Here is a 24,370-nt window from a genome sequence, read left to right on the forward strand (position 1 = left end):
ATGTGTCAAATTCATGGACTTCAAGATTAAACTTAAAATGAAAGGAGAAGAATTGGGATTATCTATTCATTACTTGAACAATATGAAGTGAAAAAAATGTGCGGAGATGTTAAAACTTTCACTAATGGTCTTCAGGAAGAGTCTAAATTGTATATATTGAGAGATGTCTTTACTTCTTGTTCTTGAAAATTTTTTTTGGTTGTTTGTTTTTGTCCATAAGAAGATACTCTGTGGATGAGACCAAACTGAGAAGCTGTCAAAATACCAGAGGGCAGGGCTGATGTTCGGAGGGACCTTAGCAGGTGTTCAGACACCTCCATCTTTGGAGGTGTTTAACACTTGACTGCATACATCCCAGCCAAACTGATCTCATTAGACCTGCTCTGAGCAGGTGTTGAACTAAATGACCTCTGGAAATAGGTCCCAGCCAAAATTAGGATTCTGTGATTCTGTTGCTGGAGGCCTGGGTTTGCATTTCTTGTTGTTCATGCATTAGATTGCTGCACTTTTGACATCTGTGGGAATGTTTTCAGGGTGAAACTCATCTCCTGGCAATCTGTGATTGCTGAATCGTCAGTCGCCTGTTCCGCTTGTGTTTTTCAGCTTGCTTTTTGCTGTTGCAGGGCCGTGCGGTAGGCAGTTCCGTCCGGTTTGGATAAACCGGTTGCTGAAATCACAGCCAGTTCTTGGACCACCTGCTACAGTCTGTATTTAGCACACCCTGCTCTTTGCTGCTGCTGCTCCCCTCTCCTGGGAGCGCATCACTTACATAAACTGTTCCACATTGCTGCTGCCCCTTCCCTTGGGACCGGTGCTTGACAACTGGACCCTTTCACACTCATTCATATCGACACTGGTCTTCCCTGTGCTCCTGGTGTGGGGACAGGAATGAGATGGAAATTGCAAGAACATCCCTCTCCTGGTGAATTTTATGTCTGCTTTGCAGATGGAGAGACCCAGACATTATGAATGAACTCCCGTCCTGAGATGGGATATGTAGAAAATACAGCCTAACTGCTTGCATTAAGGTTTCCCACCCTTTTTTGTGACCCAAACATTGCCACTTATGCATTTTCCCATCCCCATCTATACACTAAATGAGTGGGTTACCATCGTTGCCCAAGTTATCTGTTGTAGCTTTACTTTTAGTCTAATCATCATCTTGAGTTCCGCCACAGTGATGTGATTTTAACTTAGGTAAATGGTATGTTCCCTGTAAAACCTTTCGCTAGTTCACCTAGCAGTGTCTTTGCTGAGAAGTACGCATACCAGAAGATCATTCATCTTTTGGGGCATTAAAAAAAAGAATGCCATTTTCCTGTAAGGGAAAACTTTGTTGCTTTGCCAAGGAAAAAAATCAGTAGTTCTTGCAGATCTCTGTTTTTCTCTGTGCTCCTTCTCTCAGCATGTTCAGAGTCTCAAGCAAGAGAGCATTTCTATCCGAATCCCCCTTGCTCCTATTTCTCTTTCAGGATCAGGATGCTTCCCCTTGGGTGACGCACTGAAACCAACCCTTTCTCCTACAGGGGACTCGTGGTTGTCTGAGTCTTCAGCTGTGGCTGGCCTGTAACCCCCATCGTCTCCCTTTCCCTTCTGTGTGTCAGGTCACATCTCCTCAACGTCATATCTGAGAGACTCAAAATCCTTGCCTGGAGTGATTTTCCCAAACTACTGTACAATGAGAGAAATTGGGTAGACAGCAAAGCAGCAGAGGAGGAAGAAATAAATGTGATGGTAGGGAGGGAGTAAAGAAGTCCCTTGAGGACTCAACAGCATGCGAGAGGTCAGCCCCGTCCTGGGGCGCAGAACATTAGCTGATGCTTTCATCCTGTATTGAATAGAGGTGGACTACAGATGTGTTGTTGTGTGTGTGATTAAGTGGAAATTACATAACGCTTTTCAAACCATTGCCATCCAGGAGAGCTGCAGACGTAAGGATTTCCTGATGAATTGAAGTTATTCGGGTTTCAAGTCATCTCTCACCTGTCACGTGTTTCTGACAGGTCCCTGAAATATCCTCAGCAATGGAACAAACATTTCCTTATGTATATGCTTCTTATAGGGTGGCAAATAAAATAGGCTGCTTAAAACATGTAATATTTACCTGACATTTCATGATGCCAATAAAAAGACTTCAAGAAAGCTTCTAGAAGGAATAGGTCATTTTTTAATGCACACAGTTCTGCACCCACCGTGGAATAAATCAATAGTTGACCTTGTTCTAGCAGATAAAGAAGAGTTAATAGCTGACCTGAAATCCCACGGTTGCCTAGGTACCAGTGATTGTTATTTGTCCGTATTTACTTTGTGCAAACAGAATATGGCATCAGTCGGTAACGCAAGGAGCTTTAGAAGAGTCTGTTTCTTCAAGTTTAAACAATTGGAAGGGTGACCAACCAGGAAGGTACATTTAGAAGGGGAAGTGTTAATGGAAGCTCTGAAGTATTCGACAAAATCATACCAATGGCCCAAAAGGCATGATTCCACAGTCACAGAAAGTGTGTTAATAAAACACAAAGCAATCTGCACACCAGGCAGGGAGGATGAAGTAAATGGCAGTGGATGTAATTACAAACTTAAACAAAGAAGCAGGTGAGAAAGGAAATGTACTAAATCACTGAGATATTGACGATGAAAATCCAGAGGAAGAAGGTGTCAATTATTTACATGCAAAGATAAAAAGGTCCTATATAGGCTTAGGTCCAATATAAAATAGTGTTCAAAATTGCATTGAAAAAACAAAGCCCAAAAAATAAGCAAACCTCAAATATTTGTTTAGTACTTGCTGTGTTTCTGATGTAACAGAAGGTATTTGTACCATATGGTTTTGCATATAATTTATAACAAAGGAGGATGAGGCAGTGCTTGCTAATATTAAAACAAAAAACAAACAACCAGCGGATCTAGATAAGATATGCCCAAGGATAACAGCCAAACTAAGGAGCTTTTTTATTCATTAATGTTAATTTTTAGCCAATTTATGTAAGCTATGGGAATTGGAGAAGACTGGAATGCTGCTCATCAGGATTCAGTATTGGTGGTGGTGGGGAATGACCCAAAGAGCCACAAAGTAATTATCCATAAGTTGATCCAAGATAAAAATAATTTTGGAAAGTTTTAAAAAACATCAGAATCTGAAGAAAGAGTTCAGTGGCATTCAGTATGATTTTGTGTAAGTTAATACATCTTTCAAAGACATTTTGTCTATTTTGACAAGATTGTACAAAGCAGTATTGGGAAAGTTCAACGTTCCTTAGCCAATTGAGTTAGTTTGTGTGACCAATTCTGATTAATGTGTTCTGTTTGAGTTTTGTTTTTTTTAGAAAAACCCCTATTATTTTATTAAATACCTCTTTAATGATGGATCATGAAAAGCAGTATTTATTGGTGAGACATTAGTGATCAAGACTGCTTCTAGTGTAGATTTCCCCAGGGATCTGTTTCAGTCTCAGTATCTATCTACATCAACCCATGGAAACAGTGCTATTAAAATCTTGCCAGTAAGGTTTGCAGTCAAAAAAAAAAAAAAAAAAAAAAAAAAAAGGAAAAAAAACTGCTTGAGGAGGAAGATTAGGTTAGTGTTAGAGAATGACTTGAGATGATTGGATTTATCATCAGTTCACCAACAAAACTGTGTTTGATACAGGTAAGTGCAGAATAGTGTGAATTTGGGAACAAGCTGTGCTTGTAGGATAGAAGATTTTATTTGGAAAACACTGATTTGGGAGAGTACTGGTGATCACTGAAGATAGTTGCTTCAGCAATGCAAAGGGCAATATTGGATTGAAAGAGAGAGATGTGTCTTACGCTCAAAGTTGGAAAGATTGCATAGTTTTGTTCAGTTCTGAGTTCAATTTAGGACCATACAAATAATCTACAGCTTTGAAGATGAGTGGCTTTTTAGGTGTGTAAGGTGTTGGGTTCATTTATTCAGCTTCTCAAAGAGAGGTTGGGAGATGACTAGTCTGTGCTGTCCATGTGCTTATGCATGGATGATAAGGGTTTTTTTCTAATAGGGTTTTAAATCTTGTTTACACTCACAACAAGATTTTCCAGTTGGAAACTGAGAATTTTTGCAATTAACTTTGAAATAAAAGGTAAAAGTCATAGTAATTTAGGCTAATTTTAAACAATGGAGGATCTTACGGGGGAGTGAAAGAGTGCTCTCAGAGTTAAAAACGAGTTAGCCCATCTTTTCAAAATCTTACCCAGTTTTTGAGGGATGTTCTACAACCTGTGTAAGGTCTCTCACATGATGGTAGCAGTCTTCTCCTTAACTGCTGGTAGGCTGCCTTCCTTCCTTAATGGACTGTGTATGGAGGAGAAAAGCTCATTCTCCTCAGTGTGTTCTCAATCTTTTCAGCTTTGTGCTGTAATAGTGTCTGTGGTTGTATCTCATGACTGATGCCTTCACTCTTAGGCCTCAGGAAGCAATTTGCCTCCCACTATAAAACTGGCTGAGTTAATATGGTCAGTTCTGATGGCCTTCAGAGTCTCCTGAGAAAGATGGAGGCTGGGTTGGACTGCCTGCAAAAGGAAAATCTGTCTATTTGCAGGCAGAATCATGAATTACCTCCACAAAAACAATCAAAGTTTTGCTTTGGTGGTTCATATGGACAACGGTGTACTAAATCCTACTTATCTGTTGTGAGAGCAACAGCACAAGTAGTCAGAATTGATTTTTCTCAGAATTCACCTTGGTGAAACACTCTCGAGTGCTTACAAATCTTCTCTTATTTTTAAAACAGGTGAAAGTATAAGATAAAAACAAGGAATACATTGATGAAGATTGTAGATGAAGGTGGGATAGCAGTATAGAGGGTGGGAAACTTCTCAGGCTCTGGCTTCAAAAGGAGGCCAGAAGAATTTGGTTTACAAATTTATTTCATGTTTTTTTAGCAACATTTCACGTAGATCATTTCATGGCTACTACCTTTAGGCTGTTAATTGCTTCTGATGAGGAGCATCATCAGCCCCGATGATAAAGGAGTTTTGTGGGTTATCAGCTACAGCGGCAATAATGCGTAGCTGTTTTGTATAAAAGTGACCATTATGTCACTTTTAACTTTAGTTAATTAAGTTATTAATAATTTTACCTATTAAAGGTGACAGAGCAGTGACTATTGTTTTTTTAATATATGATTTTAAGGAAGGCAATGTTATCATTTTCCTTCTCTGAGCATAATTCATATCTCTGCTGCAAGACTCTTCATGTTTGTGGTAGACCGCTGCTTTGCATGATCCAAACAACTCAGCTCTGGGAGCTCTATAATGGATATTCTTGGAAGGTCTCGTAACCTGAAGGTCTTGGATTCTGGGGAAACAATTTGGTACATTGCATTTCCTAAAATATATCAGTGGATATAATTTCTCATCTAATTTCATTCTGGTGTCGAGAGTACCAAACACCTCTGTGAGGCCTACACTTTGAGGCTGAAGCAATAGCAAACTAGACTGCAGCTCTTCCTGCCAAGATTTTGGTAGGATTTTAAGCCTATATTTGCCAATAAATGAATGTAAATCCACAAGTAATTTATGATACACAACTATTGGAAGTGTCAGAAAACTATTCGTTAGGTGTGTAAGTAAACAGGCAAATAACACGATAGGCCAAGAATAGTAGGAAAGTTGTGGAAAGGGAGTCTGCTCTTCGATTGGATTGGACATCTGAAGGAGGAAATCTCTCTTCGGTATGTCAGGACGTGTTTTAGCTTCTTTAGTCTTTGACTAGTATTGACCACCGATCACTTGTAGCCAGTCCTACACAGCATTGTGTAGGGAACAAAAATTGAGGAACAAATTGGGGAACAAAACTTGTGACACGAGGTGTGTGTGCTCTTTGTGAGGACTCCTCTTTCCTCGCTCTTCCTGTGGTAAGGGAGAGCTCCGGCCCTGTGGCAGGGCAGGACTTTGTTCCTGCTGATGCTGTCGAGTGGTGTCAGAAGAGGCAGTGCTGTTTTTCCAGATGTTTCACCTTCTGTGACTGAACGGTGCGCTCAGTGCTGCTTGAGCAGCCTTGCTTTGTCTGAATAGCTGGGGACCGTGGTATTTCTCTGCAAAGGTACGTGTGTCACTTCAGCTGTCACCAGCTGTTGGACCCTCTGTCTTGTGAGGGTTGTCCTCCCAAACCGAGCTTTGAGTTTATGCCATGTCTGTGGGCATGGTTCCAAGCACCTCTCACGTGGCAGCAGCGCCAGGCTGAGGTGCAGGCACATCTCCAGGGATGGCACAAGGCAGGGAGAAGTAGCTGGAAATGTACGCTGGAAGCCAGCCCGCCAAGATCTCTGGAGCGGTACCCTGTGGTACTGTTTACCTGCATCTCACTGTTTTGTGTGAAAATCTTTTGTGAGTCAGATAGAAATGAATGACTGAGGAAACCATGCTCCTTGTCACTTTGTTTGCCGCAATGGCTGCAGTCTGTAAATCCTGTTAGAAATCTGTGCTCTTTGTGTGGCTTCCTTTTAAAGGCTGGTTTCTTAGAAAACGTGTGTTGGGCAACAGGTCAATCCTAATAAGGGCTTGGTGGTGCTTGTTTACTGCCTATTCAGCTGCTAAACTGTGGTAGAGCTTTGGTTTACAAATCTTTGTTGCTTTTATCGTCCTGTCAGCAAAGCATACTGGTGCAGCTTGGCTGAAGGCACGGCAGGCTTGGCCCCACTGTTTTGAAGAGCAGTGACCCAGCTGTAGGTGAGGAAGTTCATGTCTTGATAGCAGTTTAGCTCTGGCAGACCCCAGACTGTCATAACTAAGCACTGACTAATAAGTCCTATGATGGAGACAGCTGTTCTCAGATGAAAGACATCCCCATGGAGCAGGGAGCTGGGGTGGTAAGGGCACCCTGCAGCAGGGACCTATCCTGCAGGCAAAGCACTGTTGCTCGTGCACCTCAAGCCTGAGATCCTGAAATTATTTCTTGCATAGGCAATTCATTTCTTGGCAATCCTGAATTTCTAGTGGAATTTAGACCCTCTTTGAAAATGGACTGTTATATATCTTCTAGGTTTAGAGAGTTCACTGCACTCGCCTCTAAGTGAATTGTGTAGGGCCATTGCAAAGCTGCTTGGGCATACAAAGTTCTGTTGTAGGGATGTGAGGTTGTCAGATGGTGGCTTACGTTACCTTTTGTTGTTCCATAATTTCTAGAGAATTCACCTTGTATTCCTGTTACTGGTATCTTTAGGGTTAAGTTATTTGTCTGGCACGTTTTAGAGCTGATTTTTGAAAGCTCTAGACAGAGAGGAGGTAGGGCCAGCTGGAACAGAGCAGACAGGAGGGGCCCTATGAAACTGTCAATGCCTTGGAAGGCAAAAGCTCTCTGGTGCCAGATCTCTCAAATTTATTATATGTAATGCAGTTATGGCCTCTACTGGAAAAACCTGCTGCCTTCGTGTCATCTGGGTAGAAAGAAACACACAGCGTGCATGCTCTTCCTTGCACAATGCCCTTGCATCTATTATAAGGTACGTCATGTTCAAGCAAGAAAATTGGGTTCTGTTCATAGCTGATGTCTCTTAATACCTTTATGCCCCTTAAAACTGTTATTTCCAGCAGCCCCTGCTGCTATCATATAGGAGATGATTCTCATTTACCTGCTTGACAGAAAAAAAACAAAACAAAACAGCAAAAAAACACACGTACATACCCACCTGCCATATGATTGATATGGTTCTGGTGCACAACCAATTCATGGAGGAGGCTTCTTGCACAACCTGATGTGTAGTGGGACGTGCTGGCTCCTTGGTCACACAGTAAGCTGTTGAAGTCACGGTGGGGAGCATTTGAGATGTGTAGCTCCACAATGCTTTCTTCAGAGGCTGTGAACTCTGGTTGGGATTTTTTTCCACTGCTGCTGTGCTGCGTTGTAAATAGATGTTCATGGTAATCATCGAGTGAAAGAGTCAGGTCTGTGAGCACAGTGATTCATGTCTTCAAGGTTAGAGATTAGAGGGTTAGACCCCATCATGGATGACCTAAGCATGGATCTTGTTTTATTTGGCCAGACCCTCTGTCTGCTGTAAAACACAAACATGCCTGTATACATGATTTAAAAAAATTACTAGGAGGGCATTTGGTGTTGACCCTTTTATTTACACGGCTTAGCGTTTTCCATACAAAATTTGTAACCTCTTGCAAAGGAGCCCTTAAAACTTCCATTGTTTGCAGTAAGCTGTTGACATTTGGTAGGGGAAGCACCATCGGAGAACAAAGTGCCTTTTTATGTTCCACTAAATTAGATTCAGCTTTGAAGGAGATATAAACTGCTAAAATGAACTAGTTCTTTTTTTCCCCTGCTTTTGTTCTTCAGGAAAATTCTGGCCTGCTACCAAAAAATAAAAAATAAAAAAGTGCCTCCAGTCCTGGACCTGCTGTAACCGTTGCAGCAGTAAGGCCAAGAGCTGTGATGTTTGGAGCTGCCAGAGCAGCTGTGGCAGCAGCCGCGGCAGAGTCTTGAAGAGTCCAGCACTCGTCCTCCTGCCTTGCAGCCACCCTGCTTTCTTCCAGGGAATTTCATGGAGCAGGAAACCCCTCCCCAGCAAACCTTAGTTCAGCAGTTAGCTGCTGTTGTCCCTTCTGTCCCAAAAAGTTTCTTCTCTCCTGCCTCACAACTTTTAGGTGGAAAAGAGATGGGGCAGATTGCACAGGTGGCTGTAGCCCATTGCAGCAGGCTTCAAATGGTGCTTGCTGCAGCAGTAGGATTTGATGATCTTAATTATCGTCGAGGAAACAACTTAGATATTGCCTTCATCTTCGAGGCACAGAGACAGCCCTACCACCTGTCTCAGAGCTGGGTCAGACCGCTTGCATTCAGCATTACCACCAGCTTTTTACTGCTCCTGAGGAATTAAACACACAAGGCAGGATTTCCTGTTGGTGTGGAAACCCTGAGCAGTGAGCTTGGCCGAATGAGGCTGGCAAACAGCTCTGGCAGTAATACCCGAGTATCCAGGCCCAGCTGGGTGTGGAGAAAGGGGAAGATGGCAAGGCATAATTGTGCACCAGAAGCTGCACAGTTTGTTCTCTTTTAAGATGATTCTAATGAAGAAGAAACCGGTGATTTTTGATGGCTCTGAAGATTCTGAAAATAATTTTGGCATTTGCATTTATCAAGAGCCCGGCTGTTTCAGCGCGTGTGGCAAGGCTAGACAGCTGAGCTGATCTGGCAGGGACAGATCCTGTTCTTGGGCTGAGTGTGCAGCTTTCCGTTCTCCTTTGCTTCCCAGAGCCCTAACACTCTCCTGACCCTTTGAACCAGTTCAGATCAATAAAGCGTCAAGAATGTATTACTTATTCCATTTGTTGGGCTATTTTTTTTTGGTGGGATTGACGAGCTGTATCAGTTTATCTGCGGGTGAGAATGAGAATGGGGACCAGCTTTAGGAAGCTGGGGAGCCCAGGCGGGAAGGACGAAGGAGCAGGGACAGCCCTTTGGCAGCCATGAGCTGTTAAATTGGTTCAGCCCCTGTCGTGTAACTACACTGAAATAGTCTACCAAGAAGGCAATCATGACTGATTTCTTTCACGGCAGTGCCCAAACAACAAAGACAACAAAAAGCAATCAACGGCTAATCTCCTTTATAGACAAGCCCACACCAAGCGTGGGATAGAAATAGAAAATGTATTTTAGCTGTGATTGGCACAGCAGTGGTCAAAAGAGGATCCAGCATGGATCAAACCTAAGCTGTTGAGATGTTGAGGTTTCAAGGAAGATGCAATCACTGTTCACGTTTACATTAGCATTATTCAAACTTTGGGTAACGTAGGATATTGTGAATTCAATTGTTTTGAGATGAATAGAAGATCAAGTATTGTCCTTAAACAATAGAACAGTAAAAACAACATCTGTGATCCAGCATTTGTAAAAGAATACAACTATCTCCTTTTTAAGAATGGAAGATGGGAGCAGACAGAAACTATGGCTAAAATTGTGGGAAGTATTTTGTTTGCATAAAGACGATTGAAGGGACTTAATAGCTTTTTACTGCTTTACATATTCAAAGCTTCTCTGCAGTCATCATAGCTTACTGTTGCAAATATTCCACGTTTGCAAATCTGGAGACAAGTCTTTCAAGCAGAGCATCCAGAAAATAAGCATTATACCTACTTGACTACATATGGAAATGTTGATTTAAAAAAATTGGCAAATGTCATATTAAGAGCACCGTGGCAAAGTAGAATTCCAATGCCCAGAGGTGGCGTTCGCCATCTTTTCTAAGTGTGAAACCACTCTTCTCCTGTTGCCTCTTCCTTCATTTCCTACCTCCTTTAAAACTTCTGCAGGCTGTAAGATGAAAACCATGTTGATGAAAGCTTTTGTAAAGAATAGGGTATGAGGCACGCTCGGATACATATTTTATATGAAAGCAATAGACATTTCTGGAATGAAGGCTCCATATATGTGAGTCCCTGAGAATGAGATCTTGGAGCTGTCTTTCTGGAGAGCAAACCTCCAATTTGGAAATAAATACAACACTGATATTTGTAGCTGACAGAATATTGTGGGGCTCTGTTGAAGTGCTAATACTTCTATGTATAGAATACTGGTTTGAATCTGGCCAGATCAATATAAATACTAAAATATGTTCCCAGGCAAGGGATGTGATCAATATATGGTTCCATGGTGTGGCAAATTGCCTTTCTAGCTTGTAGCCCTCATTTCCCACTTTTTGTTCTGTGCTAAGTGGTGAGATCTTTGGAACCAGTTGTTGAAACAGCACAGAGCAGTGGGGCACTGTTCTCCCCTGGGGTCTCCAGGCTAAAGCAGAAATCAGGATCATCATACACGACAAAGTTACATGGATTTTCAGCAGCTTCCTGTATGTCACAGGTTGAAGTGAACGATCCTTTTTAGAAAAAAAAAAACAAAAAACCAAAGACCTGTTGTGATTTGGCCATGTTCACAGTTTCTGAATCTTCCATTAATTCTTTTGAAGGCTGAGTTTCCAAAAGTAAAGGGGAAAAACAAGGAGATTTAGAGTTTGGAATTTCAAGGGCTGGGAGTCTTTTGTGACTATCCCCTCCAGAGAAACATCCTCACTGTTCAGTTTCTTTGTGATAGCCACTTCAGGAGGAAGATGAAATGCTGAATTACATTTGAGAACTGTTGTTAGAGGTCTTAGATGAAATCATATAACCATGTCTTAGATAAAATAGCAGAATGAGGAAAGAAAGAACTGTTTAGATTAAAAGAGGCGAGGGGGAAGCCAGCAGGGGGAAACCAGCTCAAATCCCTAAAACTCTTCTGGAGATTGTTTTTCTTCCTTCAGACTTTCATGAGAAAACCTGGGGTCTGTGACCAAGAGGTTTTGTGTGTCCTAACCTGAGAGAACTGGGTCATGTCACCGGGATTTTATGCTTTTGCCTGTATGCTAGAAATGGAAGTATTCTCACCTCCCTTCTTGTGTTAAGCCAGCACCTAAAAGGTACGAAAAATTGATTGCCAAAAATAAATCTTTTTTTTTTTCTTTCCCGTTGTCTCTGCAGCAATTCGGCAAAATCCTTGATGTAGAGATAATCTTTAATGAGCGCGGCTCCAAGGTAAGTCCTGTTTCTGTACCCGCTTCTCTTGTTTTGATTGCACAGAGTAAAAGGCAGTTCATTGCCTAGAGAATATACTCTGTAGAGATCAGCAGGAATTAGCGTGATGGGGGAAGGGAAAACCTATTTTGAGGACTGTCTCCTGTTCCCTCTGACTCCAGACTCTGAGCATGGTCATTTCTGGGCAGCATGTACGAATGCTCCTAGACGCTCCTGTCTGTAACATGGGATCAGGTTCCCCAGCCTTTTGAGCAAACAGGGAGTCAGTTGAGCCTTCATACCAACCCCTTCTCATTGCACTAGCAATGGGTGCCCTGTGGGGAGGGCAGAATAAGGTAAAAACAACTTCATGTGACGGGAGCTGGTAAAAACGAAGCCTAATGGCCCTCCCCCCTGCCCCAATCACATCTTCATTGCATTAAAATACTTCCAGAGAAAAAAGAGTAATATCTCAAATGTGGAAGGATTTTGTTTACTCTCTTTTGCAGACTTGCCTGGTATTTCTGAGATTCTGACCTTTCACATTTGAGATATCTGATGCTTCGTAAAAGCATCCTCATTCCCCTTGCCCTGCCCCTGTGGACCTCCCCCCACTGAATTTGCATTCGCACACCTATCTTTGTCTTGAAAAAGTGTTAAGAGGGAGGTTTCGTTGAGAGCTAATGGTAATTTATTTCTCTGGAGATAAGATTTCAGATGTTGCTTAGGTCAGTTGCAGAGAGATTCAGTGATCTTTGTCCTAATTGGCAATTGGTTCTCATCACGTACCCAGTATCACCACAATGACAAATTGATGTGATTCTCTCTCTGCCCAGGAGGTTCAGCACTGGAATAGCAGGGAGTTTTGCAGGTCAGGAGCGAGGTGCATTGCCAAAGCTCTATGGGGGAAGCTTGCACAGTGCATGTCTATACTCTGCTTGACTTAATCAATGCTAAGATTCCCATTTTCAATTAAAACAAAATTTCCCTACTCCCCCCACACACGTGTGTGCACATGTGTGCATGCACACAAGAGATTTTGAAGTTGCAATTCAGCTAAGCAGTTTCTGTGTAGAGTCTATATGTCTTTCTCCTGAATTTGAGGTTCACAACCTTAAGGTGGCCTCTTTGCTTCAACATATCTTCTGGGGTCTGTTCATGTTCAGAGCCCTCCGCAAATTTCAACATGTGTTCACCAAGATGCATTCGGAACTTCTTCAGTCTCTGTGTTATCTGGAAACCAGAAAGCAGCTGATCTGCGTACAAAACAAATGAGATTTAGCCCTTTCCCCATCCTTAGTTTGGGTTTACTACCATGGTTTTTCTTGTTTTGTTTTGTTTTTTAATAAAACAGTCTGAACGAGTAAATGACTATGTGGCTTAGAGAGCTGTACTTCCCTTTGTGGATAAAAATCTATACGCTTTACCAGAACAATCAGCTATGCTGAGTTTGTAAATATTTATTCTGCTCTCTGCTGGTCTTCTGATATTTATAGGCCAGAGCTGTCTGCGAATTAGACCCGATTTTAGTCATTTCTATTTGGCTTTGGGAATAGCCTCTGGCCTCTATCAGATCTCTACTTTTTTGGATGTAATTGCAAAAGAAAGAACAAAAATAACTGTCCTGACAAAGTGGTGAGCTCTATCCTCCATCTCCCTCTGCTTGTGCTTTCCAGCACAGTGTACACGAACTTCACCCTCACTCTTCCATCCATACAGCCCCATATTAAACGCCCACGGCTGCCCTTTTCCTTCTAGGCAACACTAACATTGGAGACTTTCTGTGAAGACTTGGTTTATGACTATGAAAACTATTTTCTTCTGCAATTGTTAAAGCCCAAGGCTTCTGGTTTTCAGTTAAAACAGGAATTGTTGCTGAAGAGTTCCTTGATCAATCTCGTCCTGAACCCTTAATAAACGTACGAAAAACAAAAGCAATCCAAAGTGATGTTCTTCGAGTCCTTGACCATGCAGTTTTCTGCTGCTTTTTTGTCATCTTAGAGCAAAAAGCAGTTGCAGAACTGGTAGCCGATGTGAGGGATGGGGCAGAATCTGAACAGAATGAGAAAACGCCCAGCGAATAATTTTGTGGTATCCTTGCATCCTTCTCTACCCCAAATAATTAACGTTTAAAAAAGAATGCAAGATTATTCCTGCTTAGCATGAAAATGGGAGGCCCCAGTGTTTGAGTGGGGTGTAGCTGCACGAAGCACCTGGTATTCACGTAACAATGGAAAAACAACAGTTTGGTGATCTGATGGTGAAGCAAAGGAAACGGATCTTTCTGGAGGCCACTCACTCACTCTTGGGTTCTTCCTCCACCTTAGGAAAAAAAAAAAATCTGAATGCATTTTCCTGCCCTGTGGTTTCCATTCTAATCTAATGATATGAAACCTCTCTCTCTTCTTCTCCTCCTCCTCTCTTTTGGGAATCCGAAAGCAGATGCTCCTGCTGCCTGCCTTGTGCTGTGTTCTCAATGCTCCCTTCCCTCCCCTGGGTTCCTAAGGGTGTAGAGTTTTGTCTGTATGTTTTGGAAACATTTAAAAGGTTACGGTGGTGAATCCCACGCCGCCCTGGGCCTGCCCCCACCCAGCGTACGATGGGGTTGAGCAGCGCTTTGTCCCTGCCCGGCTGGGGCAGGAGCTTCTGTTGGAAGCGCCCCAGCGCTGGCGGGCGGGAGGGCCTGGAGGAAACCTGCGGTTTGCATTCTTCCTTTTGAATCCACCTGAGATGACCAGGCCCTGACGCTGCACCCGAGGGAACTGTAGAGGACAGGCTACGTGTTTGGGATCTCCATGCGTTTAGGAAGTTTGGTGGCCAAAGGAAGAGCAGCGCACGTACGTCGCGGCCGCCTCGCGCCTCAGGTTCTTGTGTTTGGCTTAGGAAGTGGTATTTGCTGGCTTTCTGTGTCACAGCAGAGGAGGAGGCAGCTAATAATGAGTTTTGCTGGTACTCCTCTGAAAGCAATGTGAGTTCTTGTTTCCTAACTCGATTTCTGCCTAGATTCAGTCTGTTTAGTAGGATTATGTGGGCCTTGGTAGACTTCACGCTGATACTGCTTTGCTACCTATGAAAAACAAGGTACAAACTTTAAACATCCCTTGGATTTCATTTTGTTTTATTCTTTAGCTTGTATGACAGAACGACATCTGTCTTCCCCTGATTTATTTATTATTTTTTGCTTGCTTCCTGGAAGCTAGCTGTTTGCTGCAGTTGTGCTGTTTACCGTAACAATTTGAGTTCTGACCCATGTAAATAAATGCCTTTAAATAACATCCTGCTCACGGCTGCAACTCACCATGCACTTTGCTGAACCCTGAATAAAACACCTCCAGAGGAAGTCGAGGGATAGGATTCCTGCTCCTCTCGTCAGCGGAGAAGCATCCTGCAGATGCATATTTTGTCACTGTTGTGCTGAACTGACCGGGTAGACACATTTGCAGAATTACTGCAGTCTGCCCATGTAGCACTTTAAACAAGAAGCCTGTGACATTCATAAAGCTGCAGGGGAAGGAAATACAAGCACTCTGCTCGCCGGCCGCGTGCCAGGTGGCATTCTGAGATGTGCCCTTGGTGACATTCAGAGACCAAGAAAGAGTAAGCACACAGCAAAACCGTGGCTGAGGAAGGAGCACGTTGTAGATTTCTAAATGGTAGGAGTTCATACTAGTGCAGATTACAAGCTTGAGGTTTCAGGTCAGCGTAAGTTTTTCCCCTCTGCTTTCCGCTTGGGAAGCCCAGATCCTTAAAAAGGAGGTTGGTCTCCAGGTTTTTGTATAGGACTGAAGTGTCTAGAAGTGCTTCATATTTGCTTGAAAAATTGGTTATATAGCGGCTTATGTGTAGTCTTCACAAGGAAGTTCCATCGTTAGTGAGTGGAGGTCCATAAAGAAACGCAAAGTAAGTAAAAAACTTGTGCAGAAAGCTGTATGGAAGCACTGAAGTCTTCATGTTTACAGTTAACCACAGGTTAATAATACTCGTTTAGGTTTGAATAACTCTACCTAAAAGACTGCGTGCTTGTCATGTGCGTTTATTTCTTCTTGGAGTGGACTAGGTGCTTTGAGTGAGCCACGCTGTCGTGAACTTAGTTTCCACTCAGGGAAACAGGTACCTTCCCGTGTTACAGAGGGCTTGTTTTCACTTTAATTCTATTTTTATAATTTTTGTTCAGATGTCATCAGTTGAGCCAGAAATTCAGATAAAGTTATTAACACAAAGAGCCTTAATGACAAATTAAGTATAAAGCAGTGTCGCTTTCTCAGGTCACCAAATCCCTTTATAATGCTCATGGTTTGCAAGAGACGTGACCTTTTATCCTAGTTTAGTCAAGAACGGTGAATTGCCTAGGTCACCTTCAACCCTGTAATACTAATAAGTTAATGAGTTAAATTTGTCCATACACTGTGAACTGGTTTATTTGAATTTGAATAATTAAGGCTGAAGCTGATGGAATGATAGTGTAAGCTGATTTGCTGCTCCTTGTGGGGAGGGGCACCTTCCTAGTGGTGCTCATGTCATCGTGCAGGGACTTGAATTTAGGGTGCCGAATTAGCAAAAAGAAAAAAAATAAAAAAGGAAAAAAAGGGAGAAAAAGAAAAAATCCAGCAGGGGGAGAGAAGGAGAAGCGAGAGCTCATCTTCTGCTGGTCTAGCGTGTCAAACTCGCTGACCACACAGCAAGGTGAACTCCATGTCAGATGAAGGGGGGAGGAGGAGGAGCGCACAACCGGCAAATTGTGGGGCCGCGCGACCTCTGCTCCGAGTTGGCTGGAGCTGATCCAGAGCTGCCAGCGCTTGCAGCCCTGGCTGCAATCCCACCATTCAGCCCTGTCCTCTGCCCCCTTCTCGGTTTTGTAGGAGGGATTGGCAGTGGAGCGACGCAACAAGCTGGATCGGGGAAGTGATCCAGCTTAAAAATAGCCCCGCTGTTGAGTTTTCTCTTTGGCGTGTGTTGTTTTTTTTAAAAAAGATGTATTTATTTATTTATTTGGATTTCTTTAGCCAGAGTAATTCCTGCATCTGTTTCACTAGACCGCACAGGTAGGCAGCTGGGTGGATGCTTTGTCCATCCGCGCCTAATGCCCCAGAGCAGCACAGGGGAGCTGGAAGGGCTGCTGAAGTGATGGCAGCCTCGGTTTACACTGGTTCCTTCACCAGTTTGAAGTGAGTGCGTGTGACTGATAACATGTGCTTCTGAATTTCGGGCAGTGTTCCCGTCGGTGCACCCAGACCTGCTCATCTCAGGTGGATTATAGCTGAAACCCTCCTCCTCTCCCAAATGCCTTGGAAACAGGTAGCCTAAACTTCTGCCCCTTGGCCATATTTTTCAGGCTCCTGAAAGTTTATTTGTAAACAAAGGTGGGGGGAAAAAATGGAGGAAAAAAAAAAAAAAACAAAAAAAAAAAAACAACCACGACCCAACAACTAAAGAGCACAGCAGCAGAGGAAGGCAAAGCCCATTGCTGGCTGCGTGCTCTAGGGGTACAAGGCAAAAACGCTGCTGCTGAGGTGACTGTCTAAACTCCATGACAAACAAAGGGTTAACAATGCATGGATTTCAAGGGGCTCTGTTTAGTTTCCTTTGTTTTTATTTTCTTTTTTTTTTGTTTTGTTTTATTTTATATTTTTGTTGTTTTTTTTGTTTAATTTCTGTGTTCTGGCCACACCCAGGAGAACCGTCTGCTTTTGATTTCTCCCTTTACGGTTACATGGTAAATTTTCTTTCTCATTCTTCAGAGATGGAAACGTTCAAATACTCTCTCTATATACATTTATTTATTTTTTTTTACACTGCTCATCATGTTGCTTGTTATTTATTGCAGAGTCTGAGGCCAGACTAAAAGGGTGACAGTTACTCGGTCTCTTCAGGCCCTTTGAATAAACCTTTGGGTAAAAAGGGGGTTAGTCTGGCCCTGCAAATTACTCATAAGTCCTAAATTTTTTTGCAGGGTTTATTTAGTGTTTGTGGGGTATGTTGAGGTTTAAATTTATTTTCTGCCTGGGAGAAGTTCCTGGCAGTTGGTGGAGGGGGAAATGTTGAAAAATTCAGCCTTGTTATCATAACAGCCTTATTAAACGGGAGTTATTTGTGTAAACTAAACTCTAGAAACGTTAAGTCTTTTTTTTTAACCCAGGATTGCATCTTCCCTTCCTCTGGCTCCATACCTAGTACTGTGGGGCAAACCAGTACTTGCTATAGAGCTGAGCTAGCAAATACTGTTTATCTGCCTCCTTTTTAATTTTTTTTTCTTTAAGGGCAAGACAACCTTGGGAGGGAAAACTGAGAATTGTTTGTTGTATATGTATTTGGGTACAAATTAATCCCTATTCTTTGCAGGTCATCTATGAGAAGGAATTAAAAATATATGTATGTGTTGTTTTCTCTCCCACATCAAAAATATGTGTATTTAATTGCTAGTTTTTAAGCTTAGTAATAATAGAAATGTCAAGCATGGTTCACCTATTTTTCCTGATTGAAAATTTGAATGTCTAAGGGTCGCATTAAGAAGACTAACCAAGTGGACACAAATATTGACTCCTATCATAGTCAGCTATGTGAAGTGTTAATTCAGCGTTGACATTAAATGGTTTTCAACAAAGCGTTGCATAAGCCAAGGACTGATCTGTCAGTAAAACAAAACTTCTGGTTAATTAGTTAAGTTGTTCGGAATCAAGTTAACTCTGTTTTAGTTCACATTGTTAATTATTCCTGTATAGTCTGCGTGTGGATTGTGCCCTTTCATGATTTAACTTATTAAAAATACTGAAAATTCAAAATCAGTTTCAAGGTGTTTGACGATAATCTGTTTTTAAAATCCCATACAGACTTCATTAATTGCAAACAAATGTGAATTAAAATAGTCTTAGTTTGGTTCTAGTCTGCACAGGCTAATGTCTAAAAAATTACCTTCCCTCTGCTCTCCAGCTTTCAGTTCACAGCATCACAGAAGACATAAATCTCATTCAGGCTCTACAGGATTGTCTAGAACAAACAAAAATTTTAATGTCAAAAGAGAAGAGGGAAATAGAGATTGCTGCTGCAGTCTTCACCTCCCCTCCTCCCCAAACCTTTTTAAAGATGCTTTTTCCCCATTATATCGAACAGAGGGAAACGTGTTACTCTATTTCTCAGTCTTCCCTTTCTCTGTAGGTGTTCTTTGAAGCAGATAAAATACACTGTCCCTTCATAATCAGCTTTGCTATTACACTCCCCCCTGTCAGTTCCGTGCAACCTGTTTGACAGTTGCATGTGGTTGGACTGATTTATTAGACCTGATCTCTTGTAGCACCAATTTTAATTGATTTCTGCAGAAAACATATATGTTGTTCAGAAAAGGCAATCGTTTGTTATTTATATAGCCTTTATTTTTTAAGCTGACAAAATGAAATTATCCCAAGTTTTAGATTAGGGGGCTGGTGCCCAAAGGAGAGTTCTTGTTGATTTCAACATGACAGTAAGGTTAGCTAAGGAGTTTTTGTTATTGCTGCTCCTGAAGAAAAAAATAAATAAAATAATAATTAAAAGAAAAAACACTACATTTTGCAAATATGTAATAGTTTTGTGCTGGAAACCTAGCTGTGGGTGATAAAGGCCAGCATGCACAAAGGGGCTTTTCAAGATTACTATTTTACAGATTTTAAAAAAAGCACTTAAAGAACGACAGCGTGCTTGTGTCTTGTTGCTAACGGTGCCTAGAAATCCAGGTGCTGGTTTTTGGGGGGTCCACGCATGCCGACCCTGAGCTGCATGGAGGGGGCTGCCAGGCTAGCATGCCAGTGCTTTGGGTCGCTCACCTTACCTAGTGCTCTGCTTAACATCAGGAGTTTCCATTGCATCAAATGCAGGCTTTGTTCCCCTTCCTCCTGAGCCAACGGAGATTGCTGTCCGTGCATTAAAGTGGTATTTGCCTTGTAGCATGCCACAGGAGCCATTTGTCTTCCTCCTGTTCTTAAGGTACCCTAAAAACAGACTGTAGCTGAGTTTTTTGGTTGGCTCCACTCTCTGCAGTGGCATGAAGAATACCTCCTCATGGCTGTCTATAGTAAAATAGCATTTGTTACCAGCTAATTCCTGGTTCCCTTAGTCTTGTTGGCTCTGCTTGACCATCAGTGCTCTCACCTCCGTGGAAGTGAGCATGATCTCTTCCCCTGCTCTCGTATGCGACCGCGTGGATTGATGGCAGTATGAGCATGTGGGACGGGAGCATTGCATGTGCCGTCATGGGCTCAGTAAACCTAAATCCCTCTAATAAAGGGATGTTTTGGTAGTACCCAAGCTTTTGTGGCTGCGCCAAGCAGGGCACATTATTTTTTTTCAGACTTCATAGTGTTTCTAGGCAGAGATTTGTCATCCACAGCACGTAGGTTGCCATCTCAGAACAAAGCCAAGCGAGATGGGTGGCAGGCTCAGAGGGAAGCAGCAGTAGGGCAGAAACGCCAGAAAAAAAACGTCATTTACCAATAGATCCATATTTAGGTGTTCAGATTAACCCTCAAGACCAGCATGGTGCTTAAAGGTAGGAAAAATTTGAAACCAGAACAATACATAATATTGTAAATCTTCACGTTGAGTGATGTTCATCTCCTGGTGCTACCTAGAAGTCCTTACTGTCAGGGCCCCACGTGTTATTAGGGAGGTTACAGGCGTAGAAGTAGCCATGAACTGTTCCCTGAAGAGCTTGCAAGGGATGCTTTACAAACAGCCCTTCCTCTCAGCCGTTCTCCAAGGTAGGTAATTATTATTGTCTCCGTTTTACAGGTGGGAAAAGCAAGGTTCAGTCTTTGATTTGCCCAAAGCTTCGCAGAATTCCTGGTGCCAGGCCTGAACTCAGCTCGCTGCTCTCTCTCGCAGCGGTTGCTCAAGAGGACGAAGTGCTGCTCAGTGCCGATGTCCTGTACCGTGTTTATGGGGGCGGGGGGGGCGGCACCGCGTGCGTCTTCATGGTCAGGGAGAGAGAGGGCAGGAGCCCCGCGTGGGCCGAACCAGCTTGAAAGAGAAAAAAAAAAAGAAAGAAAAAAAAAACTTTAAAAAAAAATTGTCTCGAGTAACTTTGTACTTCTTTTTTGGTCTGGCCTCAATTGCTTTTATGTTTTCTTTTTTTAATTACTCTTATTATTCTTATTATGATTACAGTTCCTTTATTTTATTGAATTTTAATTTCCTTCATTTACGAAACATGCATGAACCAACAATGTGACTCTAGGAGGTTATTGCTGAGTTGTGCTGATGTCGATTTCATACTGTGATATTTTTTCTCTATTTACCTAGAGATCAGTATTTCAATATATAACGATGTGCATGTTTTCCCCCCTTCTCCCGCTGCATGCAGGGATTCGGGTTCGTAACTTTCGAGAATAGTGCTGATGCAGACAGGGCCAGGGAGAAATTACACGGCACCGTGGTAGAGGGCCGTAAAATCGAGGTGCATGTCTTCAGTAATTCAATTTCTTCTTTATATTTATTCTTTTGATTTCTTTTTGTGTCTTGCCTCACTTATTTCACATTTGGATCCCAGTCTCGTGTGTGCGTGTGTGTTTGTGTCTGTGTCCTTCACCTCCCCGCACTGAAATGTATAAAAGTTTACCCCCCTTACGAAATATTTTTATTGTTGTTTTGGGTATTTTTTTCTTTTCCGTTTCCTTTTATTGAGTTGTTTTTGGTTTTGTTTTTGTTTTTTTCCCACCCACTCCAAATTTTTGCCCTTCTGCTGTCTTGATTTTTTCCTTTGCTTCAGTTTGCGAGGCTCCGATCTCCTGTTATCAGGCCTGAACGACACTAACCGAAAGAGTACTGTCCGACTTCTAACTCTGTGTCCGCACAGAAAGCAGGGGGCCAGCCAGTCTCCTCTCTTTCCTCCGAGGCCAGTTCTCCTCCACGCAAGTGTGAGACGATGCCCGCGGCGGGCGGGGAGGGCGGCGGGGCAGGAGGCGCGGGGTGGGCTGCGCTGCGCACCCCGCTCCGGTCACGGTGGGAGCTGGTCCTTAAACGTTTCTAGCTCTCGCTTTGGTCCTAAAGGGGTGGCGTTGGCCACGGGGCACGCCTGGCGCTGGCCAGTTTGGTGTTCCACTGTGGTGAAGGCTAACTGGCCCTTCCCTCTCTCCCCTCTCTCTTGAAACAAACGAACAAAAAAAAAAAAAAGTGCAAATATTGAACGAATATGAAAATTACGAAAAAAAAAAAGCCGCCGTTTTGAGTAAGATGTCTGCATATTTTGCTTTTTTTTTTGTTTTGTTTTTTTTATTTCCCTTTTCGATGGTTTAGGGTTTAGGGCCCTCCACTTGACTCACTCTTTCCATGGTAACTATACACAATGCTGGCGATGGTACGAGTTGGCGGTAAGTGAAACGAAAGCGCTAGAGAAGAAGCTTTTTTTTATTTTTTCTTTTTTAATTTTTCTTAAAATTACAAAAAAAAAGAACGAAATTAAATAAGAAAGAAAAAATCCATCTGCCATCTCACATTAACACTACAAAATGTGATTTGACTTGTTGTCCCCACCCGCCTCCTTCCTCCCTCTCCCCCTTTTATTTTCAATGCTGTTGAGTAATGCCGCCTGGACTTTGGATGTACATATCGTTTTGTAGCAGTCTGAGCTGTTTGATTACTGACTTCATGGTGATTTCCCCTTGCACATCTTACTCAGAGTTACTGAACTCCAGTTTGGCTGGTTTTTATTAATGCACCCATTTCCTCTTCTCTCTCTCCTGCCCCTTCTTTCTGCCGCTCTCTCTTTCTGAGACCTGTTTGTAGCTGTTACCGCTCCTTTCCGTTCTTTCTTTCTCTCTCCCTCCCCTCCCCGGTTTATTTCTTTACTCGGTTAAATGCAGCTGTTGGTCTCTTTGCTGACTGGTGGTTTCTGATCGGTTCTGGCAATTTTTCCTTTAAGTGCTTGTGTTGCACTTTGCTGTAGCAGCTGATTTCAGGCACTCGCTCCATCTTAATGATTGTCTGTGAGACCCTATCTCCTCCCTCCTCCCTCCCCACCCCCTGAATCAATTGTGTTTTTTTTTTCTTTCTTTTATCTGTGTGTGTTTAACTGCATGCTCTCAGTCTCATCATTGTTGTTTCCCATTCTTTCTTTTTTAAATGTGTAATGTTTCTATTGTTTTGGGGCTGAAGCAAGAGTAAATGTAGTTCCAGATTCCCCACCCCGCGTACACTCACCTTTCCATAAGTCTCAAGGGCCTAGAGCAACTTTTATTTTTATAGTAATTATTATTTTTTTCGTCTTAACCCTAGCCTGAGTTCCCATTTGGCATGTGCTTTGATAAATTACTGATGTTGGATAAAACTTCACCCTCCTTGCAAGAACTTTGAGGCTGTCTGACACGGGGCTGCAGTAACTTGGCTTCCGAACTGGTCCATCTTTTCTTTATCAGCACCATCTCTGTGGTAACACCCCACTTGCTTGAGCAATCAAACCGCTTGGAACGATGCAGAGCTCTGTAAAGAGGGTGGAGGGCACCATAAAACAACAACAACAAAAGACTCAGCTCTTCCACTATGCATTTCTTCTCTTTGCTCCGAGAGATTTGTGTCTCGGAGGCGGGGGATAAAATAATTTCAAAGAGATTTGAGAGTGATGGGGAAGAAATTGGTGAACAAGGACTGTCCAAACACTTGGTGGCATTCCTAAAACCTCCTCAAACCTTGGCAGTTCAAATCTAAAGCTGATGGACTCCAGGTTTCCTGTCTAAGCAGCCAACCTGCCTGCGACCTGTGAGCCCCAGTCCAGTGGTGAGCTTGAGGAACAGGTCAGCTCGTGCAGCACCTGCTTCAGTTTCCCTGTCCTGGGCTGCAGATGTGGTCGCTGCCACTCAAACAGAGCCTGGACAGAATCACCAAGGTTTTGCCCTTGAGGTCGGTGAGCTGGGAATAACCACACGCGCCAAGGGGTGGCAGGGTGTCTGAGAATCTGCACGTTACTCTTGTTGGCCTTTTGTTTAATGCATAATTTTTAAATGCCATGTTTAGCTGTAATGTTTAAAACTAAATGGCAATTGTTAAAAGTAATTTAAATAACTGCATTTTTGTAAAATTAGTTATTTAATTTTTTTTGCTCAGAGAAGTATAGTGTGTGTGTGTGTGTGTGTGAGACAGCTGAGAGTTTTCCATCATTTTCCCTAATGTCCTTTGCTTCCTCCCCTCTCCTCCCCTTCCCCTTTCTTGCTTTTAGGTTAACAATGCCACGGCGCGAGTGATGACCAACAAGAAGATGGTCACACCATACGCAAATGGTAAGAGAGACTGTTTGGACTAGTGTTGTGCTGAAAGGTTAGAAGGAAGACGAAAGCTTCCCGGTGAAGGGAATGTCGTAGTATTTCATCAGGACCTCCTCGGGGGAAGAAAAAACAAAACAAAAAGCCCCCACCAAAATCAAAAAAAACCTCCCAAGCCCTAATCTATGGCATTATGCTTCAATATAACTCTAAAATTTTATGGAGGAACACCATTTTTCAGGTGGAGAAGTTGGGGCAGAGAGGAGTAGTGACGTGCCCAGTGTGGCCAAGCTAGAAAAAGAGCCCAAGGTCTGATGTGTGACCTGCCACCGCTGCAAGGTGATGCTGCACCAGTCTGCAGAGGGATGGCCATCACCTAAATACCTAAATACAAATGGAGTATAATCCAAGGAGCTGGATATATCTCAGTTTAGGTTCTAGCAGTAAAAGTTCGACTGTCCCCAAGCAGCTGTGAAAGCAGAGGCATTGGACTGTTTATGCGTTCACTTGTTGTTACAGGCTGTGTCTGGTATTCAGCCATTTTCCAGTGAACCTGAATAGAGAAAGACCAAGTTGTTTGGTTAATGAAGAATCCTGTTTCATTGGGATATCTAGGTTCTTCTGTCTGTGCAGTA

The 24,370-nt window shown here is 42.7% G+C and overlaps 1 protein-coding gene across 1 annotated transcript in view; it reads left to right on the top strand.

Annotated features, from left to right (window-relative positions):
- The window catches only part of RBFOX2 (RNA binding fox-1 homolog 2), a 168,403-nt gene that overhangs the window by 119,495 nt on the left and 24,538 nt on the right, over window positions 1–24,370 (top strand). Inside the window, 3 exon segments of the mRNA XM_066996780.1 lie at window positions 11,482–11,535; window positions 20,846–20,938; window positions 23,693–23,753. Of these exon segments, the coding sequence (XP_066852881.1) occupies window positions 11,482–11,535; window positions 20,846–20,938; window positions 23,693–23,753 (208 nt within the window).

Source organism: Anser cygnoides, chromosome 1 (assembly GCF_040182565.1).
Source record: "Anser cygnoides isolate HZ-2024a breed goose chromosome 1, Taihu_goose_T2T_genome, whole genome shotgun sequence".
Classification (NCBI taxonomy): Eukaryota; Metazoa; Chordata; class Aves; order Anseriformes; family Anatidae; genus Anser; species Anser cygnoides.